The 17,772-nt window shown below is 41.8% G+C and overlaps 1 protein-coding gene across 7 annotated transcripts in view; it reads right to left on the reverse strand.

The window, feature by feature from the left end:
- Positions 1-6,958: 6,958 nt before the first annotated feature.
- The window catches only part of AGPAT3 (1-acylglycerol-3-phosphate O-acyltransferase 3), a 90,162-nt gene continuing 79,348 nt past the window's right edge, over positions 6,959-17,772 (reverse strand). For all 7 annotated transcript variants that reach the window (XM_071566095.1, XM_071566055.1, XM_071566085.1 and 4 more), the window contains 5 exons: positions 17,334-17,487; positions 16,789-16,891; positions 12,978-13,053; positions 10,647-10,845; positions 6,959-10,030 (listed from right to left, as the gene is read on the reverse strand). In XM_071566095.1, the coding sequence (XP_071422196.1) occupies positions 9,942-10,030; positions 10,647-10,845; positions 12,978-13,053; positions 16,789-16,891; positions 17,334-17,487 (621 nt within the window). In that variant the 3' untranslated portion in view covers positions 6,959-9,941. The remainder of the gene's footprint in view (positions 10,031-10,646; positions 10,846-12,977; positions 13,054-16,788; positions 16,892-17,333; positions 17,488-17,772) is intronic.

Here is a 17,772-nt window from a genome sequence, read left to right on the forward strand (position 1 = left end):
CTTCTACTGATTTTCCTCATAAATGATGCAACCACGAGCACAGAGATACTCGTTACTTCACTAGAGAAGTAAAAATCTGAAATGTCACGAGATAACTAGGCCATTGCTGAATTTGGCTTTTGCAAATGCTGCTCTGCATCAGCAAAATGAAAGACAGTTCACATGACAAGTCAAAGCAAAGTAAAACAACCTGTCATCAGAGGCAACTGAGCTCTGCACTATGTTCCATGCAATCCATGCCCCGGAGTCCTGCTCTCCATGTTCCATCAGTCACAAGCTGGTGTCTGTGCAGAGGCTTTTACCACAGATGGCACAGTGTCACCTACTTTCTAGCAGGTGCCTCAGGAAGCAACGTGCTTTGCCTGCAGCATGGAGCTCCAGCCACGCCATCTCAGGTGCCACAGCTCGAGCCCCAGCAGGCTCATCATGGGGCCCACCGCAGTCCTGCCCCATTGGCACAAACCTTTATCACAGCAGAACATAATGATGTTGGCAGTATAGGACACTTTTATATATGTGTATATATGTATATGTAATATAATGCGTTGATATCATACCATATACCTTATTATACTGATGTCATATATGTTATTTTTGTGGGTGACCAATAACTTCCAGCAGCAAAAGAAGGCTCAGTAGAGATGGGTGAGGGTGATTTGCCTGTGAAGTTCAGGGAATGAATTACAGAATATTAAGGGCTTGAATAGACCTTAGAGATCATCTAGTCCCAACCTCCCCTAACATGGTCAAGGACACCTCCCATTAGACCAGGTTGCTGAAGGCCTTATGCACCCTAGCTTTGAACACTACCAGGGTTGGGACAGCCACAACCTCCCTGGGAAACCTGTTCCTGTGTCTCACCAACTTCACAGTAGAAAATTTCTTCCTAATATCTGATTTCCACTCTTTCCATTTGTACCTCTTATTCCTTGTCCTGTCACTACAATTTCTGATGAATAGTCCTCTGGCTTCCCTGTATCCCCTTCAGATATTGTATGGTGCTCTGAGGTCTCCGCACAACCTCCCCTTCTCCAGCCTGAAAAGCCCCAATATTCTCAGCCTGTCTTCAAAGGAGAGATGCTCCAATCCTTTTATCAAATTTGTGGCCTCCTCTGGACTTGCTCCAACAGTTCCATGTCCTTCTTATGTTGGGGACCCCACATCTCCACACAGGGTCTCACAAGGGCGAAAATCACTTCCTTCCACCTGCTGGCCACGCTCCTTTGATGCAGCTCAAGACACTTTTGGCATTCTGGGCTGCAAGTGCACACTGAGGAGTCATGTTGAGTCTCTGGTCAACCATCACCCCCAAGTCCTTCTCCACAGGGCTTCTCTCAGTCCCTTCTCTGACCAGCCTGGAGGTGTGTCTGGGATTGCCACGACCCAGGTACAGAACCTTGTTCTTTGCTTTGTTGAACTTCATAAGCTTTGCATCTCCAGCCTCTCCAGCCTGTCACAGTCCCTTGATGCAGGATGTGACTCACCACAGCTGTGGCAAAGCAAAAGAGACCAGAGAGTGGCCTTTGGTTTAGATCAACAGCTGCCAACAGCTGAGTGGATCAACTGGTGGCTTAAATCCCTCCCCAGGTTAGACTGGCAGAGAGGGACTTGAACGTTACACTCTCCATGTGTGGGATGTCTAAAAAAATCTAGTCAGAGTATTGGACTCTGACCTATAATATTACAGGTTCACAGGTGTGATGAAATCCAGGAGAGTATTTCATTAACCCATGCCACAGCTATAAAACTTTTTCTACCTATAAAAATCTGTTATACTTACATAAAGTTTTGTTTCACAGAGGCACTCTATCAAACCTCTCAGGAACAGATTACAGTCTCAAAAGCACATAGAAAGTGCATTAGCCTGTTCCTCCCCCTCCAAAAGCCCTCTGCCCAACATAGCAGGAGTCAGGAGAGTGGCACATTTGAACCATGAACTCATTCCCAGAGCAGCAGCTGATTGTATCTGGTGTTGAGAACATAGCATTGCTTTTATGGAATTCCAGACTGTTTTCCCAAATATATCAATGCAGTAGTGGAAGAAAAAAAGTGGAATTAGGAAGATGAGGGATACTAGAAAAGCCACAAAGTGCTGCCACCAGTACCATCCAGCTTCCTACTGTGTTTGCGGTTTAAGGAAATGGTGTGTAAGAAGCTCCCACAGCTTAAAGATCACTGTGGTGTGGACTGCTTAGTACTGAAACAAACCACCTAACAACATTCCCTGTGCTTTCATGCAAGGAGCAGATGTGTTCTGCCATTTCCACAGCTCCCTTACACTGTGCTGACTGTCAGACACTGCAGTGACATGCTGCCCCATTCACCCACCCCTGCCCATACACCCCACTGCCGGACACTTCTACATCTGTTGTGATGTTGTGATGCAGTTGAGGGTGTCTGACACTGGTTGGTTCCATGTCAAAAATCCTCGCCCTTCAAAAATGAATTAAGGATCCAAGGAGATCCAGTGGAGGCACAGAAATAAGCAAAGCTGTATTTGTACAAACTGAAAAGTAACAGAAAAAAGTTTCTGCTTGCTTTCTCTTAGAATTGAAGTCCGTCCTTTCCACAAAAAAGCTCTGCCCACACAGAGACACATGTGCAACTGATCTGTCATTTTAAGGCAGCTCATCACCACCTAGACTATTCAAAGGGGAAGGGATTAGGGAAAGGAAAAGCTACAGGAAAAACTGAGCTTATTGCTTGCAGCGTAGCAACAAGAAGACCCAGGAATGTGATATTATTACATGGGGGTTTTTTTGTTTTGTTTTTTTTAGGCTACAGGCACATATAGGCCAAAAAAGAGCTGATGGCCCAGGGGACCAAACAGGTACAGAGCCAAGTCAGCCTGATAGTAGAGGCAGAAACTGTAGGAATGACCTACTGGTGAGCAGCCGTCTGGCAAAAAATACGGTGAAGAAAGCAAAAATGCCAAGAGATCATCCAGGGGGTCTTGGTTTTCTCTCAGGTAGGAGTGTATAATGTTGGAGAACAGCTGAGAAAGGTCTTTATCTTCCAGTGAAAAATAGAAACTTAAAAGATGTCAGATTTGACAAATTGGTTTAATCAACAGCATCCATCCATACAGCCACCACACCCTACTGCAGTCTCAGCTTCTTAGATCATACAGCTTTGAGTTTGTTTTGGAGGACTCTTCAGGAAAGGAAGATTCCCTCCCTCCATTCTGATCATTTGGAAGAGCCATTCAAAACTTTATATATTGCTGCCGTATATGCCTTGGTATTGCACTGTCCCTCCACCATTCTCAAGCACTGGCTTCGTGCAGGGAATGCCCATAGACTTAAGCTTGTTCTTGTTCCCAGCCCCCACAAAATGATTCACCCAGATTATTGCTGCAGACATGAACCCCTCACATGGATCAGTTTGCAGGACTGAGACCAAAAGGCATAAATGGAAATAAAACCAACCAAAGCAAAAAGAAGATAGCCCTTAGTGAATATTTAGTTACAAAAACAAGAGTGGCAAATATGAAAAGGATGCAGGTCTCCCAGTGAACACAGCAAAAATATCAGATACTGGGCAGTCACCCTTTTTCATTCAAGTACAGTTGAAAACCTCTATGCCAGCACATAATGTACAAAATCACATACAGTTAAATAAGCAACTAAAAGTGTGAATGAGATTCTAGTATACAGTACTTTCACACAGCCAAAGCTATTTTATTTTACAAGATGAGTCTTTTGTGTTCATCTTTTTCTGAAAGCCCAATAAAACCAGCATGAGCTACTTAAGCAAAATTTAAGGGACCACTTACAAAGTAATATTTGCATAGCACTGTAAATCTGCGTATTTGCTTGGGCACAGTTCTTATTAGAAACTACAGTAGGTGACAGGGTTGGGTTTTCTTAATAGTTTCTTGTTTTTCTTTCACGAGATTCAGACACATCTCTTCTGAACATCATAAAATCAAGTGTAGGAAATACCTGTAAAAATGTACAAAAATATATACACATGCACACTAAACGCATACCCTGTATACAGTTTTTATTACTCATTAGATTTGGCTAATAATGATCATCTAGTACTTACACTTCCCTCTGAATGACAAGTTTGCAACAAATCAATCAGCTTAAGGATGGTGAGTTTTCTCAGAGAGAAGGTTTTCATTAAAGCTACAGTACTTGCTGGTGATCTGAGGAGTGAGGGCTGCGCCGGCAGCGGCTGCCGCGCGTTCAGGCGAGTTCAGCATTCAGTTGTCACAAGGTACAGCTCGGACAAAGCTGAAGCAAAACAAAATGAAGGGACACAGCTTGGCTCTCTGCACAGATGCACATGCACGTTATAAAGGAGGTTCACAGAACCAGTTCATGCCTTGGGTAAAAAAAAAAATGTAATTCCTGATTAGGCTCTGCTACCTACTCTCCTTCCTCCTCAAATTAGATTTTAGTGTGATTTTAGTAAATCAGTGTGTTCCCTAGAAAATGCATGTTGGCCAAAATAAAAGAGAAATAAAACTTGGTTAAGACTGCCAGTTGGCAGTGGTAGCTCCCATACTAAAGAGTACTTCTAATTTAAATTTTAAAAGTACTATTATATTCTAGTTTCTGCTGAAGTGTCTATTTTTAAAGTACATTTCCTTCTAAAAAGATAAAATTCTGTTTCTACTAATGTAAAGCCTTTAAGAAATAGACAATCAACTTCACTCAAGTGCTCTCAACAGTGAAAGTGCACATACTAACTTTCTTCACAGTTTCAAAAACTAAACGGTAGCTGGTAACTACAGGTCTAACATTTTAAGAAATACAGGCAGCTTTTCATAAATCTAGAGAGGCTGAGGATAAGAGAAACACAATATGTTTGTCTTACAGGTGTCAATCCACTGTCTTCCCAATTCCAAAGTAGGAAATATCTTCAAGTCGTTTTCTGGTGAGTAACAAATGCAGCATGGACCCTGTAACTCTGACTTCCAGAATGTTTTCCCTCAAAACCACAGCAGGTAAAAAAGCCCCACAACCAACAATCTGCAAGGATCTTGCTGCAGAGACTGCTGAGGCAATGAGATAAACTGTCCTTTGGGATAAACATGGGGGAGTGTGGCAGAATGAGAGTTGCCATCTCTAACAAACCCTTAAGATGAATTCTGCCCCCAATCACATGAACATGGCAAGGGTTATCTTGCAAGTTGTCACTGGGAGGTCTCATATTCATATTAGAGTCAGACTTTGCCTCACACACACACACTTATCTCCGTTTGCAGAGCTCCTGGTAATCACTCAGTTTTCTCAGAGAAAGAATTTGGCTGGACCTGTTGGTGTTCCTCCTCCTAGTGACGCATCCTGTGGTGTTCCTCCTCCCTTCAGTGATGCACCTTGCAGCTCTCAGCATGGCTGTCACCTGCTTCAAATCCCAGCTTCACTCAGCCCCAGCAGCCCTGGGGCCTCCCATTATGATCAAAAAGTTCAGAAATACAGAAACAAGTAGCTGGGACAAGTACAAATTCAGCATTCCTGTAACAGGGATGGACTTCTTTGTGCAGGCACAAACCAGAACACGTGGCAATCACCTGCTGTGAAACAGAACCTTCACACCAAGGGACAAAAGCACATGGCACCCAGAAGACACTGTGAGCTACAGCACTGCATCCAATCTTCAAAAGTGGTTGAGGAAAGGAACGTTCACTTTTATCTGCATTGGCCTCCAGCATCTGCATGAAACACTTGGGCGAGGTCTGCCCAAGCTTGGCTTTAGACTTCATACTTCTCCAAGGTGCCGAAATACAGGAGGTTATCTGTCTTCGATCTGAAACACCCTGTATAGTGTGGACTCAGCATTATTAAAAGCCTTCAACCTCACATTTCTGTAATCAAAATGTACATGAAGCAAAACCAGGTTTTTTGGGTAGTCCAAAGACAGCAACTGTACCCTTTAGCAACTATCAGATATACAGTGACTCCTGCTTGTGACTTACTCCAACTCTCGGTAAAGACCTTGTCTTTTCAGTTCTTTTCTCTTGGTTTCACCACTGCCAGAAGGACCTGTTTCCAGGTAGGGATGGCCTGTGTGAGCAGGCCTGGGAAGGGCTTCTCTTCCCTGATAAAAGTTTTGCTCTGAAGCAGCAAAGTTGCATTATTGCATACCACAAACAAAAGTGTGTCACTTCAGACCTACAGAGCACATCAACCAGCACAAATATTCAGGAAGACAAAACCCCAGCTGTGTGAGACAATTTCTGTAGCATTGGTTGAACTGGTAAGCTCCAGGTTCCAGCTAAGAGGTCGCACTTGAACCATCTGCAGAAGACACAGGTGAGCAAATACACAGACATCGGTGACGGAGACAAGCGGTATCAAGTGGAAATGAGTAGACACACTCACTTTTCCTGTGAATTCTAGACAATTAGGACACAGGTAGCAGTCAGATTCATTTGTCAGCAATTAAGTGTAGAGCCCTTCGAGATAAGTTAAAGCAGAACAAAGGAACATTGCCCATGCTCTTTGTGCCGGAGACAGATATTTCTCTCAGTGATGCAAAGTCAATTGCAAGAGCACATTCAGCCCAAAATGAGCTAGAGAGAACTGTAATCCTACCGAGCCAAGACCTCTGGATAGCAGGTCCTTCTTCAGCACCAGCTTTTTGTGCCTTCCTAACCAACATGCCACAATGCTGGCAGACTCCAAGTTCTTACACAAGGTTCTTAGACGCAGGTCAATGGGATGCTGCTTTGGAACTATAAATCCCACTTGGAAAGAAACCTCACTGTTCTTCATGGCCAAGGTCAAAAGCACACATCATCTGTCCATATTGGTCTGAGAACCACTCCTCTTTGGAGTCAATGCTGAACTCCATGGCAGTCAGCTTGCAAGTCCATACTGGAGAACATAGAATGTATTCTGAACAATTAGGCAGTAAATGAACATTCTGAAAGGTGGAGAGAGAAAACACTCCCATAACTGTAAGTTTATTAAACCTAGCATGGTTGAAAAGCAAAAAGACATGATATGATATATTTTTGTTTATTATTGCTCTTAAAGGGCTTGGTAGTCAAATATACAAGCTATGTTCTATTAAACCAGAAGAAAATAAGATATAAAACCTATGCTCACTTTTCCAATCCAATCCATCTGCTAATCTTCATTAGTGACATTAACTCAGCTATTTCAAGTCATTTTAATTTATACATACTCTGGGTACGTGTGCGCGCGCATGTATAAAAAACCCCTATTTGAGGACAGAATTCAAAATGAAGAGATTTGTGTTGGGTTTGTACTGTTTTGTGCACTGCTGTATGTTTCAGTTTTTTAAGAGGTTACTGATATGTCTGTTTAAAAGAGCAATTTTAAGTATCTGATGATGTATTTATTATATTTTCAAAAAGAAAGCATGACCAATAAATAATGATAAGAAAATATGAAATGTTGATTATTCTCCCCTTGATGTACATGCACTAATCCCATGATTCTGAATAGGGAGTTACATGCACTAAGAGGAGAAAAGGATCCTGTAAAGAGAAAGGTTATTAATTCCCTTCTCCTCTAAGCAGATCCCCTCTTCTCAGCATTAAGAAGGGATTTATTTTGTGAAATTCTTGTCATGCCCATTAATATACGGCTCAAAATGTAGAGTATAAAACAGTCAGTGGTCAGCCTGCTTTGCAAGCCTCTTCTGCTAAGCCAGTACAATTTATATATACTCAATATCATCTTCAGGAAGCAAGTATACAGCATTTGTAGCATCTTTCTAGGAAGCAAGAATTATACCCATTACTGAATTAGTAAAGGAAATAAAAAAGAAAGAAAAGAAAGAAATAACCCCCCACTGTTCTTAAGACCTCCACTTAAAAACAGGGGAAAAACAGAGTTAACTTTATCAGCATTGGGATGTCTGACTGTATTTAAAGACAAGGTACCAAAACACCCAGCCAGGAAAACAGAGTCATGGCTGGGCTCTGTTCTCCTCAATTCCAAAATCATATTCCAAATTCCACTAACATTAGCAACAGTTTTGCAACCCCTATCTTAGGGAAGATTTATTGAGGGGACAAAGATGACATACTAATGCTGGGGGTCTGGGTACAAGGATTCAGCAAGGTTGAGTCTAACAGGAGACAAAAAACGTAGGTCATCCTTCAAATGCTCTTGTTGAAAAGACCACAAATAAAAATCAAGTGCATGACAGAACAGTGATTAATGACCGCAAGTAAAATATTTTTCTAAGTTACAAAATTGCTCTTCCAGTGTTTGAAAACAGAAAAACCTGTGGGAGAAGAGGTTACATTCCAACAGTTAAGAGTAAATACGAAAAGAAGGTAAATTATTACTCTCTTATCTTGGGTTACTGGAGCAAAGATGAAAACAACAACCAGTGCTTTGATAAAATCTGTTCTTTACAAAAGTGAGATAAATATGCTAGTGGCATCTGGGTTAAAGATACAGACCCTGAGGGTCAGCTTCTGCCCTCAGCTGTAGATCTGCAACTCATTTCACCCACTTCTGAGCACAGCCAGATACAGATTGTGACCTTCAGATTTGAACATACAGGTAGTTACCATCTGTTTGCAAATAATTCTCTAGCCATGCACACAGCAGCAATCTACAAAAATCTCTGAATGTGCGCTTGTAAGAAAAGGAAAAAAGAAACAAGAAAGAAATAAAAGGAGAGAGACAGGTACAGACATGATTCTGATCTCTAATTTTCAGTGAAAAAAACCCAAAATGTCGATAAGCAAAACTAAAGATATTTAAAATCCCTGAAGAGAGCTCATACTCTTTCTAATGCTTAACAGCACAGCTCACCTGCCAATATACTTCACGTGAACATCTAAAGCATGGCCAAGTCAAAAGTGCAGCACACCCTTATCCTTACACACACAGGGTAAGATCCTGGCCCCATCTGAATCAATGTTGAAACTCATCAGAAGTTCAAGAGGTGCCAGCACTTGAAATCTGACTGCTACAGACACCTCCTTTTCACATTTTTGTAAAAGAAGACATTTTGAAAACTATTGTGCTGATTTTTGCAGTTATCTCCCAGTTTACTGAGAGAGGTTGGCTGAACTGGGCTTTGGTAATGAGAGATGCAAACAGGAACTAAAGGAGAAATGGTTCAGGACAACCGAATAAAATTCCTTCTTTGCACAACTTCAAATCCCATGGTCAACCACTAATTCAAAACACAAAGCAAGCCCAAACAGATTCAAAATTGTCATCTGTGTTTGATGTGAAACAGGACAAACAGTATTCAAGACTGAAGTAATATTTTGAAATTAAACAGCCTTGAGCAGTTAGCAGGAGATGTGATGGGAATTTTATACTGTTTTATTATGGATCTGTTCTATGGGAATTGCTCATGGATAATGCACTGCTTCCAAACTCTACCATCCGTTCTCCTGCATTACAGAAGTTTTAAGATGTTGCCTGAAAAAAGTATCAATGTAATATACAAATAGGATTTCATCTGTAGCCATGACAACATAGCCAAAATTACTCTAACCCAATGAACACCTGTCAATCAATTTAAGTAGGGTGTTTTTTCCTGGCTCATTAGTAAAAGAAGTTGGAAATCAATAAACATTACGTTGGCTTTAGCAAGAGGAAACATTCAATGGCTCCTGTAGTAAAAGTGAGTGTAGTGCTCTTGACAGAAACCAGTGTTTTCAGTCATCTGAAGATACACATGACCACGTGGCCTTTTCTCCCCCACCCCAAGTCCTCCAACAAAGCAAGAAAAATTAGTTTCTTCTTCCACCCCACCCCGGATTTTCTCCCATAGCTTCATTACAGTAATCCTTAAACAGGCAGAATGTTGATGTGTTCTCTTCAGTCGATGCCTCCAACATCTTCATTCTTGGCTCAAGTTTTATTCATTAATATTAGTCAGCAGTTATTAAGAAAAAGATAGTTTCTAAGTGTTTGTTGTTGTTTTTTAACTGAAGTTAATTGGATACCATAGTCTGGTTATATGTGCTGAACTGCAGACGTCAGTTATTCCTTTTTCTTGAATTCCTGATTGCCATAGCTGGAGCCTTTTTCTATTTCAGTTACTCCTATCAGTCTACGAACTCCAAAGGAAGCTTTAAAATATAACAGAGAAATGAAAGGCATATTAAAACCAGTTCAAGGATTTAGGAAGTTACATATAAACACAAGCAGAACCCAAATGAATTCACTCAATCCCCAGGTCAGTAGAGACTGCAGATCACAGTGCACTGTATGAGGCTGCACATGGATCACAGGTCAAATGGCACTAAAAGAGGGGGATAATCCAGACTGAAAAATAGAATTGCTGCTTCTGTTGATTAACAGGACACTGAAGCATATCCTCCTCCCCACCCTATTTTTTTGGTAGCTTTTTTTTGTTGGGAGGGTTAGAGTTTATGTGTTTGTTTGGTTTTGGATTCACAGGCAAGTCATTCAGTGAAAGTAATTTTTTCCTTCAGGCACCATAATAATGGACTACAAGACACCTGCTATAGATTACTACAGTTTTTGCCTAAGATATGAAGGCAAGTCTGCCTCGACTAAAGCTTTTGAAATAATTAAAATGCTGTACAGTATAAAGACTACTGAGTGAACTCTGACTATTTTTCTGCAAGATCCATTGAGATTAATTAATACACAGAACTCATTGGACATCATGGATCTTGTTATGTGTCACACTGGGCTTGGCATATTCTCTGCTTTTATTACCTGCTCCAACAAGTCCCAGGAATGCAAGGATGAGGAGAGGTGATCCACTTGCAAAAACTCCAAAGCCAAATGTGAAGAGAGGAGAAAGGAGAACTGTGGCCCAAAAAAGAAAATTTAGGAGAGTCCATGGTCTCCTAGGAGGTTTAAACTGCTTGCCAGGAAATACACCTTCCTGATTATACATCTCTTGCAAAGCATCCTGGGGGAGAGAGAAGAGAGAAGAAAATAGATTCATAATGTTTGCAGCAAGCAATCCAAGACTAGTCAACTCCAGGACAACATCAAGGGCAGTATCTGTGGTAAATACCCACCAAGAGTGCACAGCATGCAATTCCAGTTGCTGTCACTTATCTGGGCATTTCTGTTCACTGCCAAGGTGACTGTATGAGTCCTTTGAAGGTAATTTTGACCACCATCAGAAACCAAAACCTTATGGTCCTCTCCATTACCAAATACCTTCATCTCATCTCTTAATTGCTCAGAAATCAAGGGCAGCATCAGACCACAGACCAGTTCAGACACTATTTGTGCCCTTAGCTGGGTGCTTTTTCTTTCTGTTTTTACTTCCAGGAAATCCAGCATGATTTAGCAAAGCCCAGCAGAAAAAATGCTATGAACAGAGCCAGGAGGAGAAGGCAAGGAACAAGCTAACAAGCAGAGACACCACCATGCCTGTCACAACCCAGGGACTCTGACTGAGCTGCTGCATCCCGAGCCAAGCCTGCAGAGAGATGCAATCCTGAAACATATCACTCAAATGCCCACAGTCCTCCCTCAGACTGCAAGAATATTCTCTAAGGTTCCCAAGCCATTACTAAGGATGGCTCAAGCCTGGTTATTTCTTATTTTTCCAACTTAGGTGTTTTTTCTTTAAGTTTCCCTTACAAAGGACTAAGAAGCACAAGGGGTTCCTTGCCAATAACGCCCTTTTGAGGATACATCCCCTGTGCAGGAAGAGGATTCTAGTTACAAAGTAATTGGAATAACTGGAAGAAGAGGATTCCAGTTGAAAAGTATTGCTAACACTGTAAGATAAATATATGTAATACCTACATATATAAGCAATACCTCCCTGGCAAGACCTCAAACCAAAGCTGAACTGAGGTACAGCCAACATCAGGAGGGATGAGAGGAAATTATGCCAAGTTGCACCAAAGGAGGTTTAGATTTGATATTAGGAAGGAAATTTTCCATGAAAAATTCTGTAAAGCAGTGGAACAGGCTGCCCAGGGCACTAGTGGAGTCACCATCCCTGGAAGTGTTCAAAAAAGATGGATGTGGCACTTGAGGGCATGGTTTAGTGGTAAACATGGTGGTGGTGCTAGGCTGATGGTTGGACTTGATGACCTTAAAGGTGTTTTCCAACTTAACAATTCTGTGGTGCTAATGGGAGGTGTAGGGAGAGGATGGTGATAGCTACTGCTCTCTGTAAGGTAAATTCTCTCTCATTAACTGAATTGGAGCTTAGGTATTGGAACAAATCAGGTTAAAATAAACAAAATTGAAACTTAGAGCAATTTGCTGTCTACCTAAAGACTAAGCACAAGCCTGGAAATACTGCATAGCTGGAGAAAGTCCAAGATAGTTTTTCTACACTTCTGTTTTCCCACAAAGATAAGCAACACAAAAATCAAGACAGACATTTGAAGTTTAGCAACCCACCAGTTAGGGCTGGGCAACGTTAATTACAGTTCTCTCCTTCTCCCAATAGAACTGTTAAATCTGTGATCAGGAAAATAACTAAGGTTAAAAAGAAAATGACACAAGGAAAAGCTTTGAGCCATGTGAAGGCATGATGTGCTCTATCACTCCCTGGCAGCAGATCCCAGGGACTGTCGCACCATGTCACACACCAGTGCAGAAGTATTACCAGGAGGCAGAAGGAAAGTGACAGTGGAAGAAAAATGAAAACAAAGAACAATTGCAGCTGAAAGCCAGGACTGGCTGTCCCTAACAGACAGTTATCATTCTTCTCGAGTGCCTAAAAACACCCACAGGGAAAATGGAGCTTTTGGAAATGTACGACAGAGATCCAAGAGCTGAAGAATGTAAAAAGACAGTGGCTTGCTATTAGTCTTCCACAATTCAGGCATATCTCTGAATTCCATCATGCTTCCTGGCAATTTGAGATGTACTCACTGGCCAGCCCTCTGCTGCGCCAAGGGGCTCTTCTGTCCTGCTCCTTCCAGCAATTTGAGGGATGGCTGCCTAATTATACATAATATCTTACCTCTTCTCTCCATCCAGTGGAATAGTGTCCATTACTCACTGCTTTAATACATTCCCCCTGTGAAAAGTCCCAAAAGACAGAAAGAAAACAGAGCTGTTTACCTTTTCCTGGTAAAGCTTATGAAGCCAGTTTGCAGCTTCCTTTTCATCTTGAGGGATATCTTCCAGAGGAAATCTCCTGGTTTGGTAGAGAGATTGAAAAAAGAAAGAAGAAAAACAAAAAAGAATTAAGGGAAAATCCAGGTATTTGACTTTAACCTGCTACTAGGGAAGATATGGAATTCATTCATTCATTCTTCACTGAAGAGCATAAATCACAGGCAATACTGTCACTGATGGTAGAGGTCTTAAACACAGAAAAGAACTGGGACTTCAATAACAAACTATTTTTCCATCTGAAAACTCAGATTCTTAAGACAAAAGAAATTGTACAGGTTCCAACAGTTTCAGAGCACATTAGTAAAATAAGCATTTCCCCCTCAAACACTGTTCTTTCTTCACCAGATATGCCACTGGTTGATTCGCAGTGAGCTCAGGCTGAGACACCCAGAGCTGGGAAAAACATAAGCAAGTGGCAAACCCAAGGATAACTGTTTGTTACATTTTGGTAGTGAAAAGCCTGTTTTAGAGTTAATGGGAGAGGTGGTTAAAAGTTCACTTCAGAGCAACTCTCAGGAAAGTATCATCTTCTGCAGGGACTGCACTTGTCCCTTCTGCCTCTCCAGCCCTGCAGACCAAGGCAGGGAGTTCTCAGTGCCTGTGAAAATTATACCCAATGCCAGGTACCGACCTGACCTTATTAAGAACAGGTGCCTTTTAAGAGCCTCTTTCTAGTGGTGAAGAGCAAACCATTTCTTTGTGTTCATTGATTTTCCAAGACAGGCCACTGGCATGCCCACCAATGTACTGTCTCCTTTCTCAGGGACACAGATATCAGTCCTGGATCGAGTTACAAAGAACTTGCTCAGTTTGTAGAAGGGAACCCCACACCTCATAGGCCAAGTATTGCCAAAATACATCCAGCATGAGGATGTCAGGGCTCCCTTCCAGGAGGGCAGTAAGAACAGGAGGGTGACCTCTGGGGCACCTGTAGACAGTAATCCCACATACAACTCATTTGCTGCTGTTCAGCCAAGGAATACATTTCCTCAGTACAAGCTAAAGCCTTTGAGTTTGCAGCAGCACAGGCCATCAAAAGAGTGTGCACAGCAGTTCAAGGGAGATGATTCTGCCCCACTACTCTGCTCTGGTTAGACCCCACTTCAAGTGCTGTGTCCACCTCTGGGGTCCCCAGCACAGGAAGGACATGGACCTGTTAGAGTGAGGCCAAAGGAAGCCACCAAGATGATTAGCGGGATGCAACACCTCTCCTATGAGGAAAGGCTCAAAGAATTGGGATTTTTCAGCCTGGAAAAAAGAAGGCTTTGAGAGGACATAATTGTGGCCTTCCAGTACCTGAAGGAAGCCTAAAAGGAAGATGGAGGAAGACTTATTTATGAGAGCATGGAGTCACAGGACAAGGGTGAATGGATTCAAACTGACAGAGAGTACGTTTCAATTAAATGTTAGGAAAAAATTATTTACTGAGAGGGTGGTGAGGCACTGGAACAGGTCACCCAGAGAAGCTGTAGCTGTCCCATTCCTGAAAGTATCCAAGGCCAGGTTGGACTTGGAGCAACCTGGTATAGTGGAAGGTGTCCCTGCCCATGGCACAGGGGTTGGAACAAGATGATCTTTAAGGTCCCTTCTAACCCAAGCCACTTTATAATCCTGTGAATACGTTCTAATACATTTCTAATAATTTTTGCATCCCATAAATGACCTTAACACAAGATCTAACAGATTTACTGTCATGAGCTCTAACATAAAGAGCTGCTCAATTAATATAAATAATGCTCATTAAAAGCTCAGTAAAAAGTCATTTATTGGAAGCTCTCTGGTGAAGCTGTCGTGGTGTTGCTGTCACCACTAGAGGGAACTCACAGCAATAGTATTTGGCAAAATCCTGATTATTTTCTCTGGAGCCAGTTGGGATAAAGACTATATCCACTGCAGAGAGCTAAGCTGCTTACCTCTGCACAGGTTACTGCATACACACATACAAAGAACAAGAGCTTACATGCTTCCCTTCTCTGAGCTACATTAAGTCTGCTGGACACAATAAAGAATATGTTCCATTTTCAGGGAAAAAACCTGTTAAAAGAGTCTCCTTATATTCACAGCTTCCTCTCCAATACAGAGAAAAAACTTTAAATGCAGAAAAGCATATTGAGAATATTGTTTCAGTCCATAAACATAATTTAAATCAAAATTATCTAAACACAGCCATTTCTTTCATAGAGTACAATTAGTCATTTTACCTGGCAACATCATCCTGAACAGAATTTTATGAACTCAAACCCTAAAACAATTGAAAAATATATTTCTCTTCTTTCCTGCCACTATCTCTCCAAGAAATAAAACCATCTTGCACCTCCATGAACAAGCCATAGGATATTTAAGTGAAGTCAGCTGCTTTTCAAGGTATAATTGTACAGAAGTGCATCCATGCACGTGTTCCCCAGATCCAGATAGATATCCTACATTCATCTGCCATCAGTATGGAATTGCAGGTGGCAACTGCCAGACCACCTGTTTTCCTGGCTGGCAAGTTGTCTGTTCACTTTCCTCATCACCAGTATGTTTTGCAAGAGCAAACAGTCAAAATGAAAATCCTTGCAAATGAGCTATCCTAGCTCTCCACAGACAGCTCCACAGTCTCCTTTCCCACCGAAAGACTAAAATGTTTTGGACATTCAGCCATTCAGGCTGAAGCACCCTGCCTCCCCTGGGATACCATTTCTTCCTCAAAACTTGCTGCTATGCCTCAATGCACTGTGTATTTCATGTGATTTCCTACAAAGATTCTACCCATTGGTGGCTCTGGCAAGACACACTTGCTTTGATTAGATGGACTGTGTATAGAGCCACTGCCATCCACCTGTAACACACAGACCTAAGGCCAGAGGGCAAAGGTGTGTGAGGAAGCAACAAAGCTTTTTTCTTTTTTTTTTTTTATTTTTTCTTTTAAAAAACCAAGCATCAACCTCATCATGAGAATATAGCAATGTTTTTCAAAGCGTGGGTGAAGCCCTCAGAGAAGCAGAAGAAAACTGACAAAATGACTGTAGAAAGAACAACCAGGTCATTTGTCAGGTTCAGACATAAGAGGGGAAAAAAGAAATTCAACAGGAAAGGGTTTGTAGTTCTTATGATCACAAGAAAGCCTTTAAAGGAGAAGGCAACAAGAAGAAAGCAAAGAAAGAGGAGTGTGTGTGTGCACATGTGTACATGCTGCATGGAGTTAGGTTTTAGCAGTTACTCTTTCAGGCAGAAGAGTAATGAGGAATGTGAGGAATGTTCCACCTCATTCATAGGATGTCTGAATTTCAGCATTGCTTAACTTCTAATCTGCTAATCAAACCATGAGAGTGAGGGAGAGAAACTGGTGCAGGAAGGAGCTTTACACTACTTACTACAAGGGACAACTGAAGCTGGACTGGCTATCTATGCTGTGCACATGCTCAGAGGGAGCTGGGAAGGGTGCAGGAGAGTGGGTTTTCTGTTGCCAGCAGAGAAGGAAAAAAGACAAATCTGTAACTGCAGAAAGCAGGGAAACCTTGGAACAAAGGTGTGGTCACACCTTGGCTTAAAAGGTCTGTCCAGTGCTCTCTGACTTGCTGGGTGGCATCATGTGATCTCACATAAAAGCGAACTGACACCTTGGGGAAACAGGGAGATCTTTGTGGCCTGAAAAGAAACTTAAAGGACAAGGAAAAGGGAAACAGGAAAAGCAATTTCCCTGCAAAATCCAAATGCATTCAACATGACAAAGTATGCATCTTAGGGCTCACCTCCATCAGTAAATGCTCACCTTACACACATATCTGCTTCATATTTCTTTCCATAAAGAATTCCTAATAAAGACGGGTTCTTGTTTCCTCTGAAATTTAGTGTTACATCATACACTGCTGAAACTGTTGCATAAAAAAGAAAACATGGCTGTTATAGCAGCAATTCCAGCAACCACCTTGCTGGCATCTTTGCATGAGACAGCAACAGAGCCTTGTGCAAGCCTTGAATTAATGATGTCATGTAGCAGAGAACTTCACTACATTGTGTTTACAAGTCATATTCATCCATATCAGCCCCCTGACATCCCCAGCTCTGTGGCACATGTGTTGTCAAAACACCAGATGACTTGAACGGAGCAACAGAGGTTTATTGGTATTTGAGACTGGTATCTGACAGTTTTGTGGCAATTTACAAATTAGCAGCCGACACGCTGAGTGCTTATTACTGCCAGCTCACTAATTATCATGGGCACAATGGAAAACAGAATATACTACACTGTGCCACACAGGGTACTAAACATCACATTACAGCTGATGCAAAGAATGAGTAGCAGCTTGGTAGTACCTGTTCCCCTGAGACACTGGACAGCAGTGGTGAAACCTTTGGTTCTGGGCAACAGGTGGTATTTCAGTTTAGGCAACCCCTTGGATTCAGCTACTTCCATACTGATACGGTGCTTGGTCTCTGTAAAACGAGTCCCTTCACAGTACAGGAGAAACTAGTACGAGACAAAAGGCAAAAAACAGGGATGTCTTGAGATCAACAGAAACGAAGAATACTGAAAATTGGTGTCAGATAAACACACATCCATGCTTGTGCACACACTTCAATTGTCTCGTCAGTTCATCAAGTATTAGGCATAAGCACCACCTCAACTCATTAGCAATTACCTTTAATTTTACCAACACTCACACGAAATTTAAGGCGACAAAAAGACAGCCCTAATTGTGGCACTTGCAACACACAAAATTTAGGAAATTGATTCACTCAAGTCAATTTTAAT

The sequence above is a fragment of the Pithys albifrons genome, chromosome 1 (genome assembly GCF_047495875.1).
Source record: "Pithys albifrons albifrons isolate INPA30051 chromosome 1, PitAlb_v1, whole genome shotgun sequence".
NCBI lineage: Eukaryota > Metazoa > Chordata > Aves > Passeriformes > Thamnophilidae > Pithys > Pithys albifrons.